The sequence below is a fragment of the Geotrypetes seraphini genome, chromosome 10 (genome assembly GCF_902459505.1).
Source record: "Geotrypetes seraphini chromosome 10, aGeoSer1.1, whole genome shotgun sequence".
Lineage (NCBI taxonomy): Eukaryota > Metazoa > Chordata > Amphibia > Gymnophiona > Dermophiidae > Geotrypetes > Geotrypetes seraphini.
This window is the reverse complement of record NC_047093.1, coordinates 56,220,063-56,246,197: the sequence shown is the minus strand read 5'-3', so window position 1 is coordinate 56,246,197 and position 26,135 is coordinate 56,220,063. Positions and strand designations below refer to the sequence as shown.

Genomic DNA, 26,135 nt, shown 5'->3' with positions numbered 1-26,135 from the left:
CATGAAGAGAGAAAGAAAGAGAGGGCAGGGAGAGAGGAAGAAAACGTTGGGGGGGGGGAATGAGGTCAGGAGGAGAGGAAGCATACAGGCTAAAAGAAGGGAAGAAAGATTGGATGCACAGTCAGAAAAAGAAAGTGCAACCAGAGACTCATGAAATCACCAGACAAGGTAGGAAAAATGATTTTATTTTAAATTTAGTGATCAAAATGTATCTGAATTTATATCTGCGTCTATATTTTACACTATGGTCCCCTTTTACTAAACCGCAATAGAGGTTTTTAGCGCAGGGAGCCTATGAGCGTCGAGAGCAGCGCTGGGCATTCAGCGCAGCTCCCTGCGCTAAAAACTGCTATCATGATTTAGTAAAAAGGGAGGGGGGTATTTGTCTGATTTTGTATGGTTGTTAGTGAGGTGACAGTGCATAGAGTCATCTGCTTTGACCTCTTTGAAAAACCCTAGAATAGGAATGATGATTAACATTTTCTATGCTTACAGTGTGCTTTGTGTTATTTTTTTATTTTATTGTTGGTAGATCATTTTGACTTGGTCATTTTAAAAGTAGCTCGCAAGCCCAAAAAGTGTGGGCACCCCTGCTCTAGGGGGTACTGCAGTAAATGTTACATAAAAAGTCCCTGGTACACATCTCACCATAACCTTATAGTGTATGGTGAGCCCTCCAAAACCTACTGTACCTACTTAAAGATGCCACTGGCAGGCATAAGGGCTATTGTTGTGGTGTACATGTGGGTACAGTAAATTTTGGTGGGTTTTGGAGGGCTCACCAAACAATATAAGCAAGTTATGGTGAGATGTGTACCTGGGATCTTTTATGTGACATTCACTGCAGTACCCCTTAGAGTGTCTCTCTGCTGAGATGTCTGTGTGCCATCTGAAGCTGTCATACAGGGTGGTATGTAATATTTCACATTTTTGGGTGGTGGGACAGGGTTGGTGACCACTGGGAGATAAGGGGGGGTCATGCATTAATCCCTTCAGTGGTCATCTGTTCAGGTTGGTCACCTTTCTGGCCCTTATTTGTTTTTAAAACATCTAAATGATGCCCTGGACATTTTGTTAAATGTTCGATATGTCAACCCAAGATGATCTAATATTACTTGTGTAAATTCATAATGCTTATTTGTATGCATTTTTCTTTTTGGATGATTTGTTTTCGAAAATGGTCCTAAACCGATTTGAAAATGGTCATTTCCTCTACTGGATTTTTGGACATTTTCTTCAAACATCTAAAATTCAGACTTAGATGTATCAAAAATGTCCCTCTATTGGTCCTAGTAGTGGTGTAGTAAGGGGGGTGCAGGGGTACAGACCACCCCAGGCGCCATCTTGGCTGGGGCACCGATGCCTTGCCTCCTCTCCACGTACCTCTTGAAATATTTGCCACCGCAAGCAGCATCTTCCACTTCCTGCTCGCCCTGGTCAGTGGGACCAGGACATGACGTCATAAGAGAGCCGAGGCTGGTACAAGCAGGAGGGGAAGATGCAGCTCATGCCGGTGAACATTTCAAGAGGTGTGGGGGGTGGGGGCACTCAAGCAGCAGAGAATAATTGAGGCACATGGCACCGCGATGCTGGGCCCTACTGCCCCAGGTGCCTCCTTCCCTCACTACGCTACTGCTAGTAGTATCAGTGTGCAACAGTGTCCAAATGCTAAAGGGGCATGTGTGGTTGTGTGTTGTGCTACTTGTGTAGTAGGTAGAGGATGCCAAAGCTGCTTTGCAAACAACAAATGCCATGTCAAAGTAGGGTTCTTTCTTTTACCCAGTTCTGATTCCATGCTGAAAAGGAATGAGGGAGGCTCTTGTGGTTTCCAATTGGAGAAAAGTAAAATGAAAATACGAGCAGGAATAAATCTATTGATGAGAGCGACTTCTAGGAGCCAAAAGGAACTTTGGTGAATAACTTTGGGGTGGGACTGGCAGCTAACTGAAGCAACATAGGTAAGCACCAACTCCTGAAAGTTCAGTGGTTTAAAACAGTGGTTCCTGACCCTGTCCTGGAGGACCACCAGCCAGTCAGGTTTTTGGGATAACCCTAATGAATATGCATGAAAGAGATTTGCATATAATGGAGGTGACAGGCATGAAAATCAGAACTATGCATATTTGGGGGCATGGCTTAGCGCGCACACAAAATGGACGTGTGATCGCGGCACTCCTCTTACCTGGGCAACGGCTGAATAAAAAAGTTTATCAGTGCGGCTTGTATTTCAGCGAAAAAGTGAGGAGGGAAGTGCGGGAGCATGGCGAGTACGAGGCAGAGTAAAAATGAAACCGGAGGAGCGGCGAAGAGGCAAAAGTCGGATCAAATTACTCCGTGTAAGGTTCCGCTTCCGGGGGATGAGTCGGAAGAGCTAAGTAAAGCTGAAGTTATGGGGGAATTAAGACAAATAAGACAAATGTTGAAAGAAAACGTTAACAGCATGGCAGAAATGAAGGAAGAAATATTGAATATACATAGGCAGATGGAAATGACAAACAAAAGAACAACGGATCTGGAAGCTAAAATGGAGGTTTTGGAATGTGCAGAAAGAAGATGTAAAAATGACAGTTTGGAAATTACTCAACTGAAAAATCAGCTGGAAGATTATGAAAACCGTGGCAGAAGGAAAAATGTAAAACTTTTTGGAATACAAGAAAATTTGGAAGGAGGAAATGCCATACAGTTTTTAGAAAATTTAATACCTAAAATACTGCAGTTGGATTTCAAACAGCCTTTAGAAATAGAACGTGCACACAGGATTCCAACAAAGCGTATGGAGAACCAAGGGAGACCAAGACCACTGATATTCAAGATGTTAAGATACCAGCAAGCAATAGAAAAGCACAGTTACTTACCGTAACAGGTGTTATCCAGGGACAGCAGGCATATATTCTCACATGTGGGTGACGTCATCTATGGAGCCCCGATGCGGAAGCATTTTCAAGCAAACTTGATTGAAGATTTAAGTTTGCTCTGCTGCTCCACGCATGCGTGCCTTCCTGCTCCACTAGGGGGCGCATCCCCTCGTGGTCTCCAGTTCATTTAACTAGCAAAGAAGCCAACCTCGGGGAGGTGGGCGGGTTGTGAGAATATATGCCTGCTGTCCCTGGATAACACCTGTTACGGTAAGTAACTGTGCTTTATCCCAGGACAAGAAGGCATGATATTCTCACATGTAGGTGACCTCCAAGCTAACTGAAAAGGGATGGAGGGAAGTTGGCAATTTAAGCAAATAGATTTCGCAAAACCGATTGGCCGAATCGGCCATCGCTCCTGGACAGTGAGTCCAGACAGTAGTGGGAGGTGAAAGTATGAACCGAAGACCACATGGCAGCCTTGCAGATTTCCTCGATAGGTGTGGACCTGAGGAACGCTACGGAGGCTGCCATCGCTCGGACCTTGTGTCCCGTTACTCGACCATGCAGCGCGAGACCAGCCTGAGCGTAGCAGAAGGAGATGCAATCGGCCAACCAGTTGGACAAGGTGCGCTTGGAAACTGGGTGACCTAACCGGTTTGGGTCGAAGGACAAAAACAATTGTGGGACTTTCCGGTGTGGCTGAGTGCGTTGGAGGTAGAAGGCCAACGCTCTCTTACAGTCAAGAGTGTGGAGCGCCACCTCTCCGGGATGAGAGAGGGGCTTGGGAAAAAACACAGGCAAGACAATGGACTGATTGAGGTGAAAATCAGACACTAGGCAAGAACTTTGGATGAGTGCGGAGTACCACCTTGTCGTGATGGAATACCGTGAAGGGTGGGTCCGCTACCAGAGCCTGTAACTCACTAACCCGCCGAGCGGAAGTGAGCGCAAGCAGGAAAATTATCTTCCAAGTGAGGAATTTTGGATGGCATTTGTCTAGGGGCTCAAATGGAGGTTTCATTAGTTGAGCCAGAACAACGTTGAGGTCCCAAACCTCCGGAGGGGGTTTGAGAGGAGGGTGGACATTCAGGAGACCCTTCATGAAGCGAGAGACTAAGGGATGGAGCGAGAGGGCTTTCCCTTCCAGGGGCTGGTGAAAGGCCGCAATCGCACTGAGGTGTACTCGAATGGAGTTGGTCTTTAGGCCGGAGTGAGATAATTGAAGTAAATAGTCAAGGACCAGAGGGACGGGGACCGACACCGGGTCCTGGCTGTGGGAGGAGCACCAGGTTGAGAATCTGGTCCACTTTTGGGAGTAGCAGGTTCTCGTCGAGGTCTTTCTAGAGGCCTCCAATATCTCCTTGACTGATTGAGACACGGGGAGAGAAGTCAGGGGGAAAGAAACCAAGCATTCAGATGAAGAGATTGAAGATTGGGATGTAACAGCGAACCCTGACCCTGTGATAGTAGAGAGGGAAACCGAAGCAGAGGCAGTGGATCTCTGACACTGAGTTGAAGTAGAAGGGAAAACCAAGGCTGGCGTGGCCAGCGAGGAGCAATCAGGATCAGGGTGGCTTGTACTGTTTTCAGGTGGACAAGCGTCCGCAGGATCAGAGGAAATGGTGGAAACGCGTACAGGAACTTTCCCTCCCAGTCGAGGAGGAAGGTGTCGGCCTCGAGCCGGTCCGGGGAGTACATCCGGGAGCAGAAGAGAGGCAGTTTGTGATTGTGGGGGGATTCGAACAGATCTATTTGAGGTGTCCCCCACTGTTCGAACACCTGTCGTAAGGTCTGAGAGTGCAGTGACCACTCGTGTGGCTGGAGGAGGCGGCTGAGTCTGTCCGCCAGACAGTTTTGTTCTCCTTGTATGTACACCGCTCGAAGGAAGGTGTTGTTGGAGATTGCCCATTTCCAGAGGCGCAGGGCTTCCCGGCAGAGGGGCCAAGACCCTGTTCCCCCTTGTTTGTTTACGTAGTACATTGCTACCTGGTTGTCGGTTCGGATGAGAACCACCCGGTCGTGGAGCAGATGTTGAAAAGCTACAGCTGCGAGATAGATGGCCCGAAGCTCTAGCACGTTGATGTGGCAGCGACGGTCCTCTGCTGACCACATCCCTTGAGTGCGTAGGCCATCCAGATGGGCTCCCCAAGCGTACTCCGATGAGTCCGTGGTGAGCACCTTGTTGTGTGGGGGGGCGAGGAAGAGCAAACCTTTGGAAAGATTTGAAGAGTCGGCCCACCAGCGGAGCAATCGTTGCAAGGAAGGAGTCACTGTCACGGGGCGATCGATCGAGTCCCGATCTTGACGCCATTGAGAGGCTAGGTTCCATTGAGGGATTCTCAGGCGGAAACGGGCGAATGGTGTGACGTGGACGGTGGAGGCCATGTGGCCTAGTAGAGTCATCATCTGTCGAGCTGATACCGAGGGTAGCAGTGAGATCCTTTGACTCAGATTTACTAACGCCTCTAGACGTGGAGGGGGGAGGAAGGAACGGAGGCGGACCATGTCCAGCGTGGCCCCGATGAACTGCAGAGACTGCGAGGGGCTCAATTGGGATTTTGGGAAGTTTACCTCAAACCCCAGACTCTGTAGGTAGATAATAGTCTGTTGGGTCGCTGAGATAACCCCTTCCCTGGACATGGCTTTGATCAGCCAGTCGTCCAGGTAGGGGAATACCTGAAGGCCCTGGGAGCGTAAGGCAGCTGCGACCACCACGAGGCACTTGGTGAAGACCCGGGGTGACGATGCTAGGCCGAAGGGGAGGACTCGGTATTGTAGGTGCAGGTCCCCTACTTGGAAACGCAAGAACTTGCGGTGAGCGGGGTGTACTGGAACATGTGTGTACGCCTCCTTCAGATCGAGGGAGCAGAGCCAATCGCCTTTTTCAATCAGGGGGTAGAGGATCGGTAGGGAAAGCATCCGAAATTTTTCCCGTACCAGAAATTTGTTGAGTCGTCTCAAATCTAGTATTGGGCATAGGTCTCCCGTTTTCTTCGGTACCAGGAAGTAACGGGAGTAGAAGCCCTTCCCCCGTTGGTCGGGGGGAACCTCCTCCACTGCTCACAGGCGAAGCAGATCTCGAGCTTCTGAGAGGAGTAGGGGCTCTGAGGCGGCCCCCGATAGGCAGGGGGCTTGGAACTCTGGCGGAGGGGGTCAGCCCCCTTCTGTGTATCCTGTCAAAAGGATGGGGATGGTTTGGTAGTTGCAGGCGGTTGGGGTTTGGGTGGGGCCCGGTGGTGGGCTTGCGGACACCTGGGCGGAGGCCGGGAGAAGGCAGGAGTGGATTTTTGCGGGTAGCGGCGCGGAGGGGCCCTGAATGGCCTGGACGCGGGCGGTTTTGGCTTTTGCCGGACAAGGGAGGCAAATGAGCGTTCGTGTTCAGAGAGGCGTTTTGTAGCCGCCTCGATAGTGTCGTCAAACAGCTCTTTTCCCACGCAGGGGAGGTTAGCCAACCGGTCCTGTAAGTTGGGGTCCATGTCGACCAGGCACAGCCAAGCTAGTCGGCGCATGGCGATAGCAAAGGCTGCCTCTCTGGGGGAGAGCTCGAAGCCATCGTAGGCCGCGTGGAATAGATGGAGGCGTAGGTTGGAGAGGGACTCTACAAGCAGGCTAAACGCTCCTTGGCGAGAGGCTGGTAAGTCAGTCTCAAATGCTCTCAGTAGTCCGATGAGGTGTTTGAGGTAGGATGTGAAGGTGAAAGTGTAGCTTTGCACCCTAGAGGCCATCATCGCATTTGATATAGTTTCCTGCCGAACTTGTCCAGGGTTCGGCCTTCCCGACCTGGGGGACCGTGGCTGAGACTCGGGAGGGGTGAGCCTTTTTCATGGACGATTCTACCAGCAGCGACTGGTGGGAGAGCTGCGGTTGTTCAAACCCCGGGTAGGGTACCGTACGGTACTTGACTTCCATTTTGGAGGGGACGGCTGTGACCATGTAGGGGGTTTCCAGGTTCCTGAAGAAAGCCTGTTGGAGTACCGGATTAGGCGGTAAGCGAAGGGACTCTCTGGGCAGTGATGGCATGTCCAGCTCCGCTAGGTACTCCTTTGAGTATCTGGAGTCGGACTGGAGGTCTAAGTCCAAAGCGTGGCCCATGTCCTGGACAAAGCGAGTGAAGGATGGGCGGGATGTTCCCGAGGCCCCGTGTGGGGTCGGTGAACGAGACATCCGTCGGGTGGAGAAGGACGGGGAGGCTTCCCTCGAGTATCGAGGTTCCCGCTCCGATCCACGTTCCGAGACCGGGGAAGCACTGTGAAAGTGTTCCGGGGTCGGGGATCTCCGACGTCTCGAGGAGCCCCTCGGAGACGATGCCGGGGTTCCGATCGATGTCGAATCGGTGACCTCGACCCGGACTCCCTCGGTGAAAGCCTGACACCTCGGATCGGAGCCCCGGTCCGAGGGGGAGTTCGGTGGATGCGCGGGTTGGAGAGTGATAACTCCGCCACCCTGAGCGGTCCCGTACGAGGTGTAGGGGAACGGCCTCGTAGAGTGGGGGAACTCCGGGCCTTCTTGGAGGTACGGCGGTTCGAGGTTTCTGTCAGTTTAGCACGACGTTTTGCCCTGTGGCGGTCTGTGGAGGGAGAGCGCCTCGGGTGCCTCGGAGAGGAGTCAGAGGAGGATGAGATGCGGCGAAGCTTGCGCATTTTTCCCCGAGGTGGCTCGACGCGAGGCTCAGGCTGGTCTGGCACATGCGGGGTCGAGTTCGAGGCCGGTTGTAGATGGGCCATTGCAGTGGACAGCTCCGACGAGATAATTGCTCGGAGTAGGTCCTGGAAGACAGGCACGGACAGCATCGAAGGCATGTCCACTGCCTCGGTGCACTCCACCGGAGGCGACCTCGTATCAGAGTATTCCCGTGTGGTGGAGGCACGGCTCGAAGGCTTGGAGGCTGTAAGCATGGGGCTGTAAGCATGGGGCTTCCGCCTTGCGTCGCCGGTGTCCCCGAGGTTGGTTTCATTGCTGGTAAAGAACCTGAAGAGGGAAGAGGGGACTTACCCGGAGCCGAGGCTTTCTGTTGTCCCGAGGACTTCGGAGTCGAGTCTCGAGGCGATGCCGAGGTATTCGGGGCTGAGGTCAAGGCCGGGGCCGACCTTGAGGCCGAGGTAGAGGATTGGTCTGGGGCGAAAAGATCCGCCATGCGGGCTTTCCTTCGACGGAGGGCCCGGTTCTGGAAGGTAGCGCACTGGGGGCAGGAGTCGGTTGGATGAGCGGCCCCCAGGCAGAGGATGCACCGGCGATGCGGGTCTGTGATGGAAAGAAGCCGCTCGCACCGGGTGCACTTTTTAAAGCCGGTCAAAGGCCGGGACATAGAATAGAAAGTGGCCGCGGCTCGAGTAGCCACGCGGCCACAGGGACCTGGAAGCCTCCGGGTCGGTCGAAAATGAAGCAGGAATCAAGTTGAAAAGGAAAAAATTCGCGCACAGCGACTTAATCGAGAAAAAACAAGAAAAAATTGCGGTGCTAGAAGGCAGTTGGGGCAGAGCCTGAACAAACACGACTTCTAGGTTCAGCGGAAAATTTTGAACTGGAGACCACGAGGGGATGCGCCCCCTAGTGGAGCAGGAAGGCACGCATGCGTGGAGCAGCAGAGCAAACTTAAATCTTCAATCAAGTTTGCTTGAAAATGCTTCCGCATCGGGGCTCCGTAGATGACGTCACCCACATGTGAGAATATCATGCCTGCTTGTCCTGGGATAATTTTAAATGCTGCCAAGAAAGATAAAAATTTAAATTATAAAGGGTCCAAAATATGGTTTTTACCAGATTTTGCTAAAAATACAGCAAACATTAGGAAGAAATTCCTTGATTTGAGACCTCAATTAAAGGAAAAAGGATATAAATATGGGTTATATTACCCAGCAAAAATGAGGGTATCTTGTGGGGATAAATCTTTGTATTTTGTAGACCCGGAAAAGCTAAAGACCTTTCTGTCAAAATCAGAACCTATGTCATTTTAGCACAATGGATGTTGAAATGAAGGGATAAATATTAAGACTGGATTGGTGGATATTGAACAAAAAGTTTAATATAAAGAACTATGGGACTTTTGTTTGTTGAAGAAAGAGGAATATGAAACAAAGAACAGGAATATAAAAATGGACAAGGGAAAAAGACAATAAAAGAATGTAAAGAAGAAAAAGCAAGAAGGATGGACTGGAAAGACATGAGACTGAACTTTAGGAGACTGAAGGATGGATGGCTGGAGTAAAGAGTGAACAGGAAGGAATAAAGGACTTGACAAATTAACAAAAGGGGAAAAGTGAAGAATGGACAAGAAAATAAATAGATGTGAAGAAGAAGAAAGCAGAATTGATAGACTAAAAGGATATTAAATAAAATGACAATTGGCAGTCAAGAGTCTTAAGAGAGGATGGATGTAGCTAAGAAATAAATATGAAAGTTCAGTTAATTTAATAAGTCAGTAAATGAGAAAGTAAAGAATGAAAGAACAACAAGAAGAAGAATGTAGAATGGACTAATTATAGACAGGAAAAGTTATATGACATTTAGATGCAAGTAAAGGAAAGGAAAATGAATAATATAAAAGAAAGATACAAAATAAGAATTTATTGGTAACTGAAGGAGATGACTAAAGGATCAAATGTAAAGATTGATTTTGTAATATTATAGTTTTAAAAGGATTGGATTTAATTTGGAAAAGTGGAAATATTAAAAAAAAATTATAAAGTGAAAATTTTATTTTTCTGAATGAAATAAAAAAGTTTATATATAAATAGAAGATAAAAACTTATAAAATTGAAAACAATTTTTAAAGAAGTATATGAAGATATGGATATTTGATTTTAGGTATTAAAAGGATGATAGGGGTTGATGGATTGGATAGTATGAGATATAGGAAAAATGATACTAATTTATTAAATTTATGTTTATGATAGAATTTTGTTGAATGAAATAAAATATTGGGGAAATGAATTAAAGATTGGTGAGAATATAAAGATGCATTAATGGAATGTTAGGAATTAAATATGGTTATGTGAACAAAGGTTAAATAACAGAGAAATTACTTACTTTAAAATGGTAAAAAAAAAAAAAGGTTTTATGATTAGAAGAGAGATATAATTAGATACATTGTGGAGGGTTAGTGAATTTGTCTTAATAAATGATAAAGGGGTTATTAATAAATATTGGTTGCCTGGGGGGGAGTGGGAAAGTTGGGATTGCTGTTCCAATGTGTGTCCTTAAGCAGTCATTATATTGGGGAGGGAGGGGTGGGATGAAGATGGGCATTAAAGGTATTACTAGAATGATTAAGGTAAAGATTAATAAGGGATTGGGTAATTTAGGGGTAAAAATGTGTGCCATTGGGAGAAGTTCTTTAGATCTTAATTATGAAAGAAGGGAAGAAGAGGATTATGATGATTAAAATATATTATGTCTTTTAAGATATTTTCTATTAATGTCAATGGCCTGAATCATGTATTCAAAAGGAAAAAGGTATTATCATTTTTAAAAAAGCAAAATGCGGATGTTTATTGTTTGCAGGAGACTCATCTGAATATAAAGGAATCACAGAAATTAGTGGGTGGGTGGGTGAAGGAATGTTTTTTTTGCTCCAGCAACAGGTAAAAAAGCAGGGGTAGCAGTTCTTATAAATAAAAAGTGTATGGCCAATTTTAAGGTAGTAAATTCGGATCCACATGGAAGATGGTTACATGTTGATATGAGTATGGGAAATAATACCCTGACGTTGTTCAATATATATGCCCCTAATTCGAATCAATCAGAATTTTTTAAAAAGTTGCAGAGTATGTTGTTACCACTGGCTGCTTCTAATTTAGTGGTGGCTGGAGATTTTAATGCTGTAATGGATCCATTAAAGGATAAAAAACCAGGTAAAAGTATAAAATCTTTAGGTTTAGATAATTTGGTTCAATCATGTGATTTGAAGGATATATGGCGTATTCTTCATTTTAATGATCAGGAATTTTCATTTTGTTCACAGGTCCATAAATCATTTTCAAGAATAGATTATATTTTTATTTCATCACATAAGGTGCAACAAGTGATTAAGGCTTCCATTGATCCCATTATTATTTCGGATCATGCGGGAGTATGGATAGAATTACAATTAGATCAATTAGAGAATAGAAGACCTCTTTGGAGATTTGATAATGCATTGCTTGTGGATGACAAATTTTTGGAAAATTTTAAAACACAAATTAGTGATTTCTTTCAAATTAATTTAGTGGAGGATACATCTATTGAAAATGTATGGGACGCATTTAAAGCGACTATGAGAGGACATATTATATCCTATTCGGCTTTTGTTAGGAAACAGATTAAAATGCAGTATATAGAGTTAGAAAAAGAAATTAAAGTACTAGAAACTAAATTGGTAAGTAAATGGGAACATGATGTATTGTAAGCTCTTTTGAAAGCAAAAGGTAAATATAATGAATTAGCTTCAAAAATGATAAGAAGAGATTTGTTTTCTAAACAGACAATGTATTATGGAAATTCTAATAAGGCGGGAAGATTATTGGCGAATTATCTTAAAGCAAAAAAAAGAAGAACTAACATTAATGGGATAAAAGATGATAATGAAACAATAACAAATCAAACGGATATAATTTTAAAACAATTTCTAAAATTTTATAAGGACCTGTATTCTTCCAAGCCTTATTTGGAGAGGCAAAAAGATGGTAAAAAATTTTTAGATTTAATTAATGGACCTAAGGTTCCTGATCATATAAAATGGAGTTTAGATGAACCTATATCATTAAAAGAATTAGAAACAGCATTGAGATCTCTTAGAGTTGGATCCGCTCCAGGTGGTGATGGTTATACAGTAGAATTTTATAAAACATTTCAAAATGTCCTTTCCCCATATTTACTAAATTTATATCAGACACAACTTATAAAAGGTGATATTAAAGGTACTATGGCTGAATCAGTAGTATTTGTTTTGCCTAAGCCAAATAAAGATCCTACTTTGGTTTTGAACTACAGGCCTATATCTTTAATAAATGTGGATAATAAACTTTTGGCGAAAATTTTGGCTTTGAGATTAGCCAAAGCTCTCCCACATATTATAGATACGCATCAGACTGGTTTTGTTGCTAAAAGGCATTCCTCTAATAACTCTAGATTATTGTTTCATATGTAAAATTTATTTTAAAAAATGGATGAACCGGCTTTTACAGTTTCATTGGATGCAGAAAAAGCGTTTGATAGGGTAGAATGGAATTTTATGTATCAGGCTTTAGAATGGTTTGGTATAGGTTCTGGATTTATACAAATGGTAAAAGCATTGTATAGCTTCCCGATTGCAAGATTAAGTATTAACAATATGTTATCTGAAGGTTTTAAATTGCAGAGGGGAGTTAGACAAGGTTGTCCTTTATCTCCTTTGTTATTTGATGTTGTATTAGAACCCTTATTGTTAGCAATACAGCAAGCAAGGGGGATACAGGGTATTCCATATTCTGATATGGAATATAAAATTTCGGCATATGCAGATGATATTTTACTTTATTTGAGAAATCCAGAGTCTACCTTATCTTGTCTATTGGAATTAATTGATATGTTTGGTAAATTTTCAGGATATAAAATTAACCTGGAGTAAGTCTGAACTTATACCTTTAAATGTTCATTGTGTAAAAGGACTATTTGACGCTTTTCCGTTCATATGGAAGGAAGAAGGATTTAAATATCTTGGCATTCAAGTTAAAAATACAATTGAAGATACAGTAAAAGAAAATGAAAAATTTGTATTAAAAAGAGTTACGGAGTTGTGTGAGCAATGGAACCCTTTACATCTTTCTTGGTGGGGAAGAGTTCAAACTATTAAAATGATGATATTGCCTGTAGTTTGCTACCAAATGAGTATGATACCTATTTATTTTCAGGGGTCCTTTTATAAAAAGCTTAATAGCATTTTAACAAATTTCTTTGGCTTGGTAAAATGCCTAGAATAGCTTTAGTAACTTTGCAAAAATCAATTAAGGAGGGAGGGGTAAATTTTCCAAATTTTTATAGGTACCATCAAGCCTATATTTTACATCAGGGTATGTATTGGATCCTCCCAGAACTTATAGATAATGCACCGGATTGGTTATATTTGGAATGGCGCCTTATGTTTCCCCTAAATTTAGTTCATCTTCCAAGTATCAACATGCCTAGAAGATACAGGGAAAATAAGATATTAATGGATACTTGGAAAATGTTGAGGTTTATTAGTAAATTAACACCTATCCCAATAAACAAGTCAACTAATCAGTCTTTATGGATAAACTCCAAGATTAAAATTGGTGGAGCTCAAATCCTTTGGAAGAACTGGATTATTGCAGGCATTTGGTCTCTAAATGATGTTATTTCAGAAGGTAAACTGCTGGAATTTTCACAATTGCAACATAGATTTGGTCTTAGTAAAACACAAAGTTTTAAATGGTTGCAATTGAAGCAGGCCATTCAGGTTGGGTTCCCTGAATGGAAAACATTGAATAATCAATATAGTTTAGAGTTCTTATGCTTCCAAGCAGACTTCCTAGGGCAACAAGCCGCATTGTGGTATAAATTATTATCTGGATATTTGAATAAAAAACCAAAAAATGGTCTAAGAGACATTTGGAGCATTGAGATTAAGCACCAAATTACTGCATCTCAATGGCCACTAATTTGGTCTTGGAGAATGAGATGTACAGTGTCAGCATCTATGAGACAAACTTGGTTATTTTTGTTACATAGAGTGTTTTGGACCCCTGTACGTTTGCAAAAATTAGATAGTTCTAAGTCCAATAAATGCTGGCACTGTAATCTGGAACCTGGGACATTGGATCATTTACTGTATCATTGTCCCCACATTAAAAGTTTTTGGAATGCAATTTGGCCACAAATTAATACATTGATGGAAAACCATGTAGCACTATCATATGATACTGTGTTATTTGGAATGATGATGAGAAAAAAAAGTCAAATTTCACCAGAAAATAACAAGTTTTATTAGTCATGACAGGGGTTGCAATTCAGCATATAACCAACAACTGGAAGAATCATAGTAACCTTAACATTTTGGTGGAATACAATTTGTCATATATTCAAAATGGAAAGAGCAATAGCAATACAAAGAGGGGCATATACTAAATTTATAAAAATATGGGGGCCTTTGACAAAATATTGTAGTGAATGAATAGGATTTCTCTTCTTTTCTTTTTTTTCGTTGTCTTCTTTTTGGCACATATGGAGGGGTGGGTAATGAAAATAATTTAACATAACATGTTATAATATGGTATATAATGTGTATAAGATGATTGGAAAGTACTTGAAGGGTGGGGGGTGGGGGAGGGGACAAAAATATGTTTAGAATTTTATGTAGTAGATATAAAAGTGATATTGTGTATTCATTTGTTGTAATTAAATATTTTGTGCACTTGATGTAAAATATGAAAATGAATAAAGAATTTGAAAAAAAAAAAAAAAAAAGAACCATGCATATTTATTAGGGCTATCCTGAAAACCTGACTGGCTTTGGGAAACCCCTAATGAATATGCATGAAAGAGATTTGCATATAATGGAAGTGACAGGCATGCAAATCAGCTCCATGCATATTCATTAGGGCTATGCTGAAACCCTGACTGGTTGGTGGTCCTCCAGGACAGGGTTGGGAACCACTGGTTTAAAATATACCGGCTAGCAACCAAATATCCTCCTACAACAGTCTATATTCAGGAAGTATCTATATATGTGCACTATTGATCCAGAGGAGGCTCAAATTGCTGAAGATACATTGATTCCAATAACATTAGAACCAATTTCATGTTTACATTATCAAATCGATGTGCCAAGCACTACCCACCATATAAAGAAGTCAGACATAGCAGCTCTTCAGTACCCTCCAATGCAAGAGAAAAAAAAGTATTGTGGTAGACTTTATAGCCTTTCGCTAAAAAACATTAGAGATTATTTTAAACTAAGCAGGAAAAGGACTGCAGAACAAGCAATCAAGGGTCACTGCTTCTGAATGTTCTTGTTTAATTATTTCATCCAGTTATGTCAAATCCCAATTTTACATTATTCTATTTTCTCCCCCCCTCCCCCTTCTCATCTTGTATCACTAGGATACCTCCACTCACCGTTGTGGCTTGCACAGTCACCAGGAAGCAGGTGACCGTGAGACAGAGAATCTCCCAGAGCTTCATGATGTGCCCCAATCCCACACAAGTAAGGGCAAGCACAGAATACAGCGTGTAGCCCACGGTCAGTCTGTGCTGCTCTATTTATATGAACATATATCTCAAGGTGCAATGGCTATCACTGTACATGTTTCAAGATAAGCAGCTAAATGTGTAGCAATGTGAGGTTCTCCAGCTGCTGCCTAGTTTTGGGCCAATAGCCAACTGGAGGAAAACCCAAAAGAATGGCTTCTAGAAATCCAGAGCATCATAGGAGCCAGCACGGTGGGTATTAAGCACCCCAATATTAAGCAAGCTCCTTCACTGTGTCCACGGAAGAATAGTTTTTATTGAGTTTGGCACCCCTAATCGGTTTAACACGTTGGCACTTCTGCAAGGAGGAAAACCAATTCTGCTTCGTGTGCAATATTATAATGATTAACATGGGTCCGAGAGTAATTAACCACCAAGCTTTATTATTTGGATTTATTAACCACCTTTTCTTGAAGAGATTCACCCAAAGCGGTTTACAAGGCATCGAATAGTAATCATTAAAGTCCTTCATTAGGGGCTCTCTTACCAAACTGCACTAAAATGTAGCCAGCACTATTATTAGGCCTGGGGCTTTTCTGCACGCCGAGGCCACTTCTAGTGCAGCTGTAAAAATGGCCACATTTCCTCAATAAGTGACCACGCATAATACTGTCTTCTTTGTGATTCTGTACAGCACTGTGTACATCTGGTAGTGCTATAGAAATAATTAATAGTAGTAGAAGCATGTGGCCATTGTCACAAGAGCACCTAACGACAACTAGTTTTTTAGCTGTAAGGGTTCCTGTGCTAATCAATTGACACGCAGTACTGTAGCTGCGCTAATCGATTAGCACAGAACATAACTACCCCCTGCCCCAAATACACTTCCAGTGCTAAAAAAAATAAAAAGTATCTTTTAGCTTATGGGAAGCAGACCCAACACTGCAACTCACCTTTATTAGGAAACACCACCATGAGCCTTCATGGCTGGAAAGCACAGACCACGATTCCCTCTTGAATTTGGTACAGGTGAGTTTGGTTTGCAGCCAACTGCCAGTTGAGGCAAGGCATTGGAGCCCCAGCCAAGATGGCGCCTGGGGTGGTCTGTACCCCTGCAACCCCCTTACTACACCACTACTAGGACCAATAGAGGGACATTTTCGATATATCTAAGTCTGCCTTCCTCCAGGGCCTCTGCAGCATCTCCAGCCTGGGAATCAAACCGACTTTTCTACAAGTCATTGTATATTTGTTAACGGGGTCAATGCTAGTAGTAAAGCAGGATTTGGATATTTTTTTAGAAATAGGTCCATAAGCATTAGCCAGGCAGACTGGTGGGCCTCCAAGCCATACTTCTGGAGGTAATGGTAACTCAGATTGACTACCCTCAGAGACTCTTATGAATCCTTGTTATGTCTAAGAAAAGACAAAAGTCTTTAACAGAAAAGGATTAGAGTCTAAGCAGATGATTTACTGCAATCATTATCTGGTTATAAACTATGAGACAATGTACCTCATGTGAAAAGAATCACTAATAAAGGCCTTATTAGTAATTGAGATTGGACAATTTATAACTGCAGTAAAAATATTGTGGTGTTGGGTTACAATAAATAGTTGATTTTTGGTATGTCTCAGCATGCAGCCACTCTTTATCTTCTTTAAGCTGTCAGAATCAGCAGTCATACAATAAAGTCATCAGTTACATTATATTCACTGGAGCCAGACAGTCCAACCTGATCCTGTTACACTTGCCATAGCACAGACAGCTTGCACAAGTCACATAGAATGCATAACATTTGCAGACTTGTTGCTAATGTAACTACCCCAGGTGTATTGCAGGGTTGAAGGGAAACCCACCCAATGATACAACGCTAGAATCACTCTAATGCAGGGGAGAGCAACCTTTATACACAAAGGGCCGCATAAATGTCAGTATCACCCTTAGCAGGGCATAACAATGTCAGAGCCGGAAATGCAGAGCTTCATAGACCACCTGTGATAATTAAGTAAGTACAATTTAACTAAAAATGATGGAAAAGAATTGATAGAATGGCTATTTTGAAAATAATAGTAAAATAAAAGCATTTCAAATTGCCAAACTCTGGTTAGGGAAAAGGCTTGAAGTACCTGTATGTAAACTGCTTTGAGTGTAGTTATAAAAGTATAAAAAGGAGGTATACAAGTTCCAATCCCTTTCCCTTCTCCCCCCCCTTATGAGTTTTTTTTCTATGTACATTTCCCACAGTCTTGAGGGCTACAAAAATTCAATGGCAGGCCACATTCAGCCCATAGGTTGCCCCCCCCTGCTCTAAAGTATGTTTTACTTTAAACAATTTTCATTAATGACAACCACAGAACAGTAACAAGAACATACAATATCAGTAGAGCACAAGTGTATCCAAACCAGAAGATACGTACTATTGTAGTCATCACATACTTTATAGAATAAAACACAAATACCCCCCCCCAAAAAAAAACCTTTGTGCCCAGTGCTGTAATATACTTCATTCTACCACAATAAGAAAACACCATCCAATACTTACTAAACAAACCAGTCTATATCATCCCTCATCTAAAGTACATAAGACTAGCCTTACTGGGTCAGACCAATGGTCCATCAGGCCCAGTAGCCCATTCTCACGGTAGCCAATCCAGGTCACTAGTACCTGGCCAAAACTCAAGGATGGAAAATAGGATCTTTCTGTACGCTATGAAGAATGAAGTAAGGAGACTGATTGATCTCTGGCTATAAAACTATCCTGGAGATTATGTTAAATTACAAGCTGGGAATCAAAGAGTAATAGTTTTATCCAAGATCTATCATGGAAACTGACTTATTTTTTTAAGGTTTAAAAAACACTAACACAGGATGCATTTTTTTAAAAACATGCAGACTGTGGCAATCAAAAAAGGTTTCAATATTTAGTGCCATTATATAGACATTTTCCAGCACGGAGTAGCTAGATAAGGTGGTCAGGAAACAATATTCAGTCTGCTTTCCAGATAAGTTCAGGGACCATCCTGGGTGCACCCATACTATGTCCTAGCATAATCTGTATGGTGCAGATGTGGTCTGTAAGGATATTCAGAGGGATTATGTGAAGACTAGCACCTGCTAACCGAATAGCCATACTGGGTCAGACCCAATGGGGCATCTAACCTGTTTCCACAGTGGCCAATCCAGGTCACAAATACCTGGCAAAAACCCAAATAGAAGCAACTTTACCATGCTACAGATCCCAGGACAAACACTGGCTTCCTCTATGTCTGTCTCAATAGCAGACTATGGACTTTTCCTCCAGGAACTTGTTCAAACATTTTTTTTAAACCCAGCTATGCTAAATGCTGCTACCACATTCCCCAGCAACTAGTTCCAGAGCCTATCTATTCTTTGAGTGAAAATTGTTTTTCCTCCTATTTGTTTTAAAGGTATTTCCATGTAACTTCATTGAGTGTCCCCCCCCCCCTAGTCTTTGTAATTTTTGATAATTTTCTCCCATTTTCAAGACAGTTTTTAAGATTATTACATATCTAAGACTGCTGCATTTAGACCTAAAGAGAGACAGCACATCAGTTATAGGACCACTACTGCCTCCTCTCCCCATTTCTCTTCCTAAGTCAGCAAGCACTGACAGAGCTCAGGTCTGTAAAACTCCTGAGTTGCATGAAAAAAGCCAAGCCCTTTAAGACTAGTAGGCATCCATAAAATATTTGTAAGGAACCTTAGCATTCACCCCCACCCTGCATCACAGCACCTGCACTGCTGTCACTCCAGCCTGCATGGATTGGTATACATTGAACACAATTAGGTCACAGCAGCAGGAGAAAGGGGACTGCAGCACTATACTGTTAAACAAGGTAGATTACAAATCTAGGGTCCCCTCAATTGTGAAAAATTTGCAGGGTGAAGTCCCAATCTAGGGTCCCAACAATTGTGAGAAATTTGCAGGGTAGATTGCAGATCTAGTGAGAAAAAAATGTGACAGATCAAATCTACACCTATCGAAAAAAAGAAAAGCACCATATGGCCAGGCTCAGGGATGTTTGTCTTTGTCTAGCATAACTTCTGCAAGAGATTTACAGTATGTACACCTGTAAAGTTCACAGAATGCAAGATATAGCAGCCAAACTCCCAGGGCAGACACTGCGAAAACAAGCTTTAAGATGTGGATGTGTACAGGAACAGGTGTTGAGATCTGAGCCTCCAAGAACACAGCATGCTCTCAATAAAAAAGGAAGATTTTTCCTCATTAGTCCTATGAAGAAAAACGAACTCAAATTCTAAAATACATCATTTAAATCATTTAAAGAAAATCAAAGGATTTGGACAAACATACTCTGTGCAAGCCTAACAAATACTTCAGACTCTTCCTCATGCAGAGCAAGGTGACTGATGAAAGGGATCCTTTCGTATCAGTATCCTTATTTTATTATAAACCGCTTTGATGATACATTTAAAATGATATATCAAAGCCCAAAAGAATTGTCTACGGATTCACATTCACAATCTTACAAGGTATCATTGACACCTAACTACTTTGCTGACTTCTGACTTAAGATACATTTAAAGGCCTTTCACAGCATCGGTGAAGTATCACATATTAAATTCACAATACAAAAACACAAAATCTTTTTTTGTGTTACTTTATTAAAAAAATATTTTACAAGGCAATAACTGAATGCACTCAGACATTTAGGCCCAAATTCTATAAATGGCTAGGCGCCATTTTTAATTGGTTTAACTGCCTTTAATCGACACCGGAACCACAACTATGGAGGTGTCTACCGGTGCCAAAGGGTAAAACAAGCGTGGTTAATGCCACAAGTATCTTTAGGTGTCGGTAGGCATCCCTGTAGTCACAATTCTTACCACAGATAAGCCCCAGAAATGTAGACCTTGAAAAACCTGGACTACATTTCCGGTGCCTATCTTTGACATGGCTGCGATTCTATAAATGGCACTGTTGCGTTATTGACATGCGATCGGTGCCACTTTGTGGGTAGCTGCTGATCGTAGAGCTGTTTACAGATTCCAGGCCTTAGCTCCTAACCGAGCTGTATACTTGAGCAAGCCAGTTGATCTCACATGGTCTCCTCAGGCATACTTAGAACCTGAAATGATGCACCAGCTGGCTAGCTAATTTTCTCTCTCTGCTCCCTTGGTAAACACAGTCCATAGCTATGCAAATACCCAGTTTCTCTGCTATAATGGATGTCGGACACATGCCTCTTCTCAGTCCACGCTTCCTCTTCTGTGCCATGAAAGTCCAACCTCAGTTAACTGGGATCAGAGATAAGCAGAGCTCATGGCTGTCACACATAATCCAATATCTCTGTCTCCATCTCATTTTCACTGCCTTCAGAAGGTTGGTAGTCCTCCTCCTCATCTTCCTCTTCTTCATCCTCCTCTTCCTCACCCGACTCATAGGTTAACTGTCCTTTGCTATCAGATGGCGTGGATTTGCTAGAAAACAGAGCTATGAGAATGAAAGAATAATAAAAGAATTCAGTGTCATGGCTCTAAACTGAAGCCAAATGAACATAACAGAAGTTCCAGACTAGGGTCAGAACAAAGATCCATTAAGTCCAGTATCCTGTTTCCAGCAGTGGCAAGTGCAGATCACAGATACTTGATGGGATCCTGAATAGTAGAAAGGTTACATGCTGCTCATTATCATTACAGGGAAGAGCAGTGGCTTTTCCCAAGTCTACCTGCTTATTATGGACTTTTCCTGCAGGAACTCATCCAAACCTTCTTTAAACCCAGCCACACTGTTTTATCACATCCTCAGTGACAAATTCTAGAGTTTGTGCGTGGAGTGAAAAAATATATTCACTGGTTTTAAATGTGCTACTAAGTCACAACTTTGAATAATTTTGTATTGGTTACAAATTTACCCACCTCATTCATTCCAATTTCCAGATCTGTTAAAAGTGCATTCAACTAATTAACTTTTTCCATTTTTGAAAACTGATCATTTAGTTAGAACCCAGTGTACAATAGAACACTGCTTCCTATCCCATGATTTTTTTTTTAATTTTCTTGTTTCTCAAGAAGGTCTTTGTCAACTTCTTTCTGAAAATCCAGATACAGTGGCTTGTTTATTAACCCCTTTAGCTATAAGTAGCAGGTTGGTGAGGCATGAAGTCCCTGGGCTAAATCCATTTGGGCTTTGTCTTATTAAACCATGGCTTTATCATGAGAGTGTGTGGCGCAGTGGTTGAAGCTACAGCCTCAGCACCCTGGGGTTGTGGGTTCAAACCCATGCTGCTCCTTGTGACCCTGGGCAAGTCACTTAATCCCCCCATTGCCCCAGGTACATTAGGTAGATTGTGAGCCCGTCGGGACAGACAGGGAAAAATGCTTGAGTACATGAATAAATTATTGTAAACCGTTCTGAGCTCCCCTGGGAGAACGGTATAGAAAATTGAATAAATAAATAAAACTATGACTATCTACTTTTCAAGTAATTCATTCTTTAGAATAAATTTCTCCAGTTTCACTCAGCATTGACATCAGACTCACTGGTCTATAATTTCCTGGATCACTGCTAGAGCCCCTTTTAAAAAAAACTTAGCTGAAAGAGTCAGCTCAGTTATTTGCAACAAGCTACGAAGGGGTACTGAAAAGTTCTCAGCCCAACCATGAAAGGAATGACGTGGAGCCATGAAACTTAAAAAAAAAAGTTATGCCACATATTCACCCTTAAGCTCAACACACTTGGCACATCGTATCTGAAGTTTCTGTAACCCTTCCAAAAACTACTCCGATGACTGGTCACTAAAATACTGCTCCGCTGCCGCAATCGCCTCCGAATCACTCAAAAATTGTCACCTTTTCAAACTCTTTTAAAGGTTTGGAAACAGAAAATAGTCAGATGGAGCAATTTCTGGCGAGTAGGGTGGATGGTCTATGCACTGAAACCCCAACTGCGTCAAAACATCCATTGTTTTGCCAGTCTTGTGAGCAAGTTCATTGTCTTGCAAAAAAAGAGAACTCCTTTCCGCAGCTTCCCTCTCCTTTTTTTCTTTCAATGCCTCCTTTAATTAGCATAGCAAGTTATAGTAGTATTCTGCATTAATTGTTTGTCCCCTTGCAAGATAGTTATTCTTTACAACACTTTTCTGACCCCCAAAACACTGCGGCAATGACCTTTCCTGCTGACTTTTAGGTTTTGAATTTCCTTGGCCTTGGAGAAACTGAGTGCCGTCATTGCATGGACTATTGTTTTGTCTCAGGATCATAGCGGTGTAACCATGTTTCATCAACAGTAACTAGTTGTTCCAAAATGTTGGCACCAGGTCGCTTAAAATACTGCAAAATCAACTTGGAAGTGTCTACTTGATGTTGTTTCTTGTCAGAATTCAAACATTTGGGCACCCACTTGGCTGACAGCTTCTGCAATTGGAATAAGCATATCTATACATTCAACACATTCCCTGGATATCTATGGTGTTTTAGCCGATATTCGCCAGTCTGTCAAAATCAGGCCATGGACAAGATCAACAATTTCAGGAGTTGACACTGTTTGAGGTCTGCCAGACTTTGCTGCATCGTCGGTCTCAAAATCTCCATGCTAACAGTTTGCAAACCACTTCTTCACCGTGGAGTACAATGGGCATTTGTCACTCAATGTTTGCATCATATGTTCATGGATTTCCTTTGGAGTTTTTTTCTGCAGGAATAGGAACTTCATAACAGCTCGGAGTTCCACACTTGAAAATTCCACACTCTTCGTTGACATGGCTCAATCAATAATCTGAAACAATGTCAAAACAGAGCTGTATGATTCTGCAAATTGGCACTTTGCAAAATAAATAACACTCTTTTCAGCTACAGTGGCAAAATAATGCTCAGAATTTAGGAAGTTGGTTGGGCTGAGAACTTTTCAGTAACCCCTCGTATGACTTGCTCAGAAACTTGGCAACTAAACTTTAATGCCAAAATATGCAAAGTAATGCACCTTGGGAGCGAAAATCCATGCAGAACATACACCCTGAACGGTGAAAACTTAACAAGAACTACTGCAGAAAGGGACTTGGGAGTTCTCATCTGAGAAGACATGAAAGCTGCCAATCAGGTGGAGAGAGTTTCAGCAAAGGCTAGACAAATGCTGGGTTGCATCAGAAGGAGCTTCATCAGCCGAAAGCCTGAAGTCATACTACCATTATATAGATCCCTGGTGAGACCTCACCTGGAGTACTGTGTCCAGTTTTGGAGGCCTCATTACCAAAAGGATGTGAAGAGAATGGAGTCGATCCAAAGAAAGGCCACTAGGATGGTTTCAGGATTTAAAGACATCCCATACAAAGAACACCTAACCAGACTGCGCTTATATTCTCTCGAGGAGCGCAGAGAAAGGGGGAACATGATAGAACCATTCAAATACATCACGGGTTGCATTGAAGTGGAGGAAGAAATCTTTTTTCTGAAGAGTCCCACATCGACACGAGGGCATCCGTTAAAACTTAAGGGGGGAAGATTCCATGGCGACACCAGGAAATACTTCTTCACCGAACGGGTGATCGATCGATGGAATAGTCTTCCTCGCCAGGTGGTCGAGGCCAGTAGCGTGCTTGACTTCAAGCGTCAATGGGACCAACAGGTGGGGGTACCACAGAGTTTTGCTTAAAAGATGGATACTTCAGGGGGAGGGTTGTCTTGAGTAGACTTGTGGGAGGGAGGGTTATTGTGTGGGCAGACTTGTTGGGCCGCCGGCCCTTTTCTGCCGTCAAACTCTATGTTTCTATGTTTCTCTAAGTATGAGGGCAAAAAACCCACCACTGCATGAGTTATGTATGCATATTCTCTGCTGTGCTCGTCCCACCTTATCAAACAGCAGCTGATACCTACCCATGTCAGCACAAGGTATAAAAGGACCCAATCCCCTTACAAAGAGTCTGAAACCTCCCAATAACACAGGCCTCTATCATTTCAGCTCAGTAACATTCTTCTGTCCTTACCAGGTCTCTTGGAACGAATGAGTTTCCTGATCATGAGGGACATGCTGTCTCTCAGCTCATCGCCGGTCTTCTGGAGGCACCAGCCATCTTTCTCTGTACACACCTCCTCCTTCCCATCGTTGCGACGAATTATCTTCTGCAAGCTGACAGACAGTTCAGGAGACAGTCAATTAGACATAGCATTTGCAGGAAACACACACAGATCAGTTGTGAAAGAAAAGCCCCAATTCACAACAGCCTGGCATTTCAGAAGTAAGCAGAAGTGGCCTGAACCTGGAGAAGAGTTCTGTGTTTTTTTTTGGGGGGGCAGGGTTGTACTTCTGTAGGATGTATGAATAAAGGGCCTAATTCTCGAAACATGCATCTCGATTGCAGCTGGCTGTAGGCATCCTACTGCCATCTGGCAGCAAGTCAGGATGCACGTTTTTTTTTTAAGTGTTTGAGGCAGGACACCTTCAATGTAGGCCTCTGTAGCATGTCTGCGAAAACGTGTACCCATGCTTAAGAGAGCCCAAAGCGGGATGTGGGTGTGGTTTCACTCGGAAGAGACCTTAGGCAGGCTTAAGCGTTGGTACATGTCTCCATAGACATGAGACAGATGCCTTAAATGTAGGCCTGCATTTAAGATGTCTGTCCAGGAGTATAGACATGATTCTGAATAGCATGTCGATGCATGATTGACATGTGATCGGCGGCCGCTGATATCGGCATTCTATACAGAATCAGGCCCATCATGTCTATAGTTTAATGTGAGGACTACTTTAGGCAAAATACAAAAAGACAATAGCTGTAAAATACCTCAAATCAGTAAATCACTATTCAGATCTTGGTGTAAATCTGCATCAAGAAATTGAATGATTAAACAGCAAGTACATCCTTTTCATGTGCCAGCTTTTATGTGATCTATGCAAAGGGAATCTCAGGAGCTGCATTATATTTGAATAATTTAACATATGCAGATACACGCACAATTTACACCTTTTTCACACCAGGTGTGTGAATATGTGTGCTATTAGGTCCAGCTCTGGAAGACTAGTTTATAAAAGCACATAGACATCTATGTTGCTTTTAGAGAGTACACTTAAACTAAGTGCTTTTTATTTTAAAAAAGCCCCAGCCTAGAGGTATATATTAGGGTTCACAATAATGAAACAGAAACACTGGGGATAATTTTATATGAATCTGTTATACAATTACCCTGAGGTATTCACAATTATGTAAAGCAGGTGCCCAGGGACATAGCAGCACCCCTTTTACACAACATACATGCAGGGCTTTGCAGTGAGTGAACATAAGAATTGCCGCTGCTGGGTCAGACCAGTGGTCCATCGTGTCCAGCAGTCTGCTCACACAGCGGCCCTTAGGTCAAAGACCAGTGCCCTAACTGAGACTAGCCTTACCTGCGTACATTCTGGTTCAGCAGGAACTTGTCCAACCTTGTCTTGAATCCCTGGAGGGTGTTTTCCCTTATAACAGACTCTGGAAGAGTGTTCCAGTTTTCTACCACTCTCTGGGTGAAGAAGAACTTCCTTACGTTTGTACGGAATCTATCCCCTTTTAACTTTAGAGAGTGCCCTCTCGTTCTCTCCACCTTGGAGAAGGTGAACAATCTGCCTCTATCTACTAAGTCTATTCCCTTCATTATCTTGAATGTTTCGATCATGTCCCCTCTCAGTTTCCTCTTTTCAAGGGAGAAGAGGCCTAGTTTCTCTAATCTTTCACTGTAAGGCAGCTCCTCCAGCCCCTTAACCATTTTAATCGCTCTTCCCTGGACCCTTTCGAGCAGTACCGTGTCCTTCTTCATGTTTGGCAACCAATGCTGGCGCAGTATTCCAGGTGGGGGCATACCATGGCCCTGTACAGCGGCATGATAATCTTCTCTGATCTGCTCATGATCCTCTTCTTAATCATTCCTAGCGTTGTTTGCCCTAATCGCCGCTGCCGCAGCACATTGCGCAAACAGCTTCATCGACTTGTCGACCAGTACTCCCAAGTCTCTTTCCTGGGGAGTTTCACTGAGTACCGCACCAGACAGCCTGTATTCATGTATAAGATTTTTGGAGATTCTCCATCCTCCATCCCTACCAATATGGCTTCAGACCCAGCTTCAGCACCGAATCCCTCCTAGTTTTCTCAATTTCTAAGGTGCAA

At 42.9% G+C, this 26,135-nt stretch overlaps 2 protein-coding genes across 5 annotated transcripts in view; both read right to left on the bottom strand.

Moving 5' to 3' along the window:
* CEL (carboxyl ester lipase) overlaps positions 1 to 15,014 on the bottom strand; it is a 37,078-nt gene extending 22,064 nt beyond the window's left edge. Inside the window, exon 1 of the mRNA XM_033961039.1 lies at positions 14,949 to 15,014. Coding sequence (XP_033816930.1) covers positions 14,949 to 15,014 — 66 coding nt within the window. The remainder of the gene's footprint in view (positions 1 to 14,948) is intronic.
* The window catches only part of GTF3C5 (general transcription factor IIIC subunit 5), a 39,152-nt gene continuing 27,400 nt past the window's right edge, over positions 14,384 to 26,135 (bottom strand). For 3 of the 4 annotated variants that reach the window (XM_033961597.1, XM_033961598.1, XM_033961599.1), the window contains exons 10-11: positions 23,985 to 24,127; positions 14,384 to 20,497 (exon numbers count right to left, since the gene is read on the bottom strand). In XM_033961597.1, coding sequence (XP_033817488.1) covers positions 20,334 to 20,497; positions 23,985 to 24,127 — 307 coding nt within the window. In that variant the 3' untranslated portion in view covers positions 14,384 to 20,333. Of the gene's footprint in view, positions 20,498 to 23,984; positions 24,128 to 26,135 lie in introns of those variants that run through there. The other variant, XM_033961600.1, reaches the window with a different exon arrangement.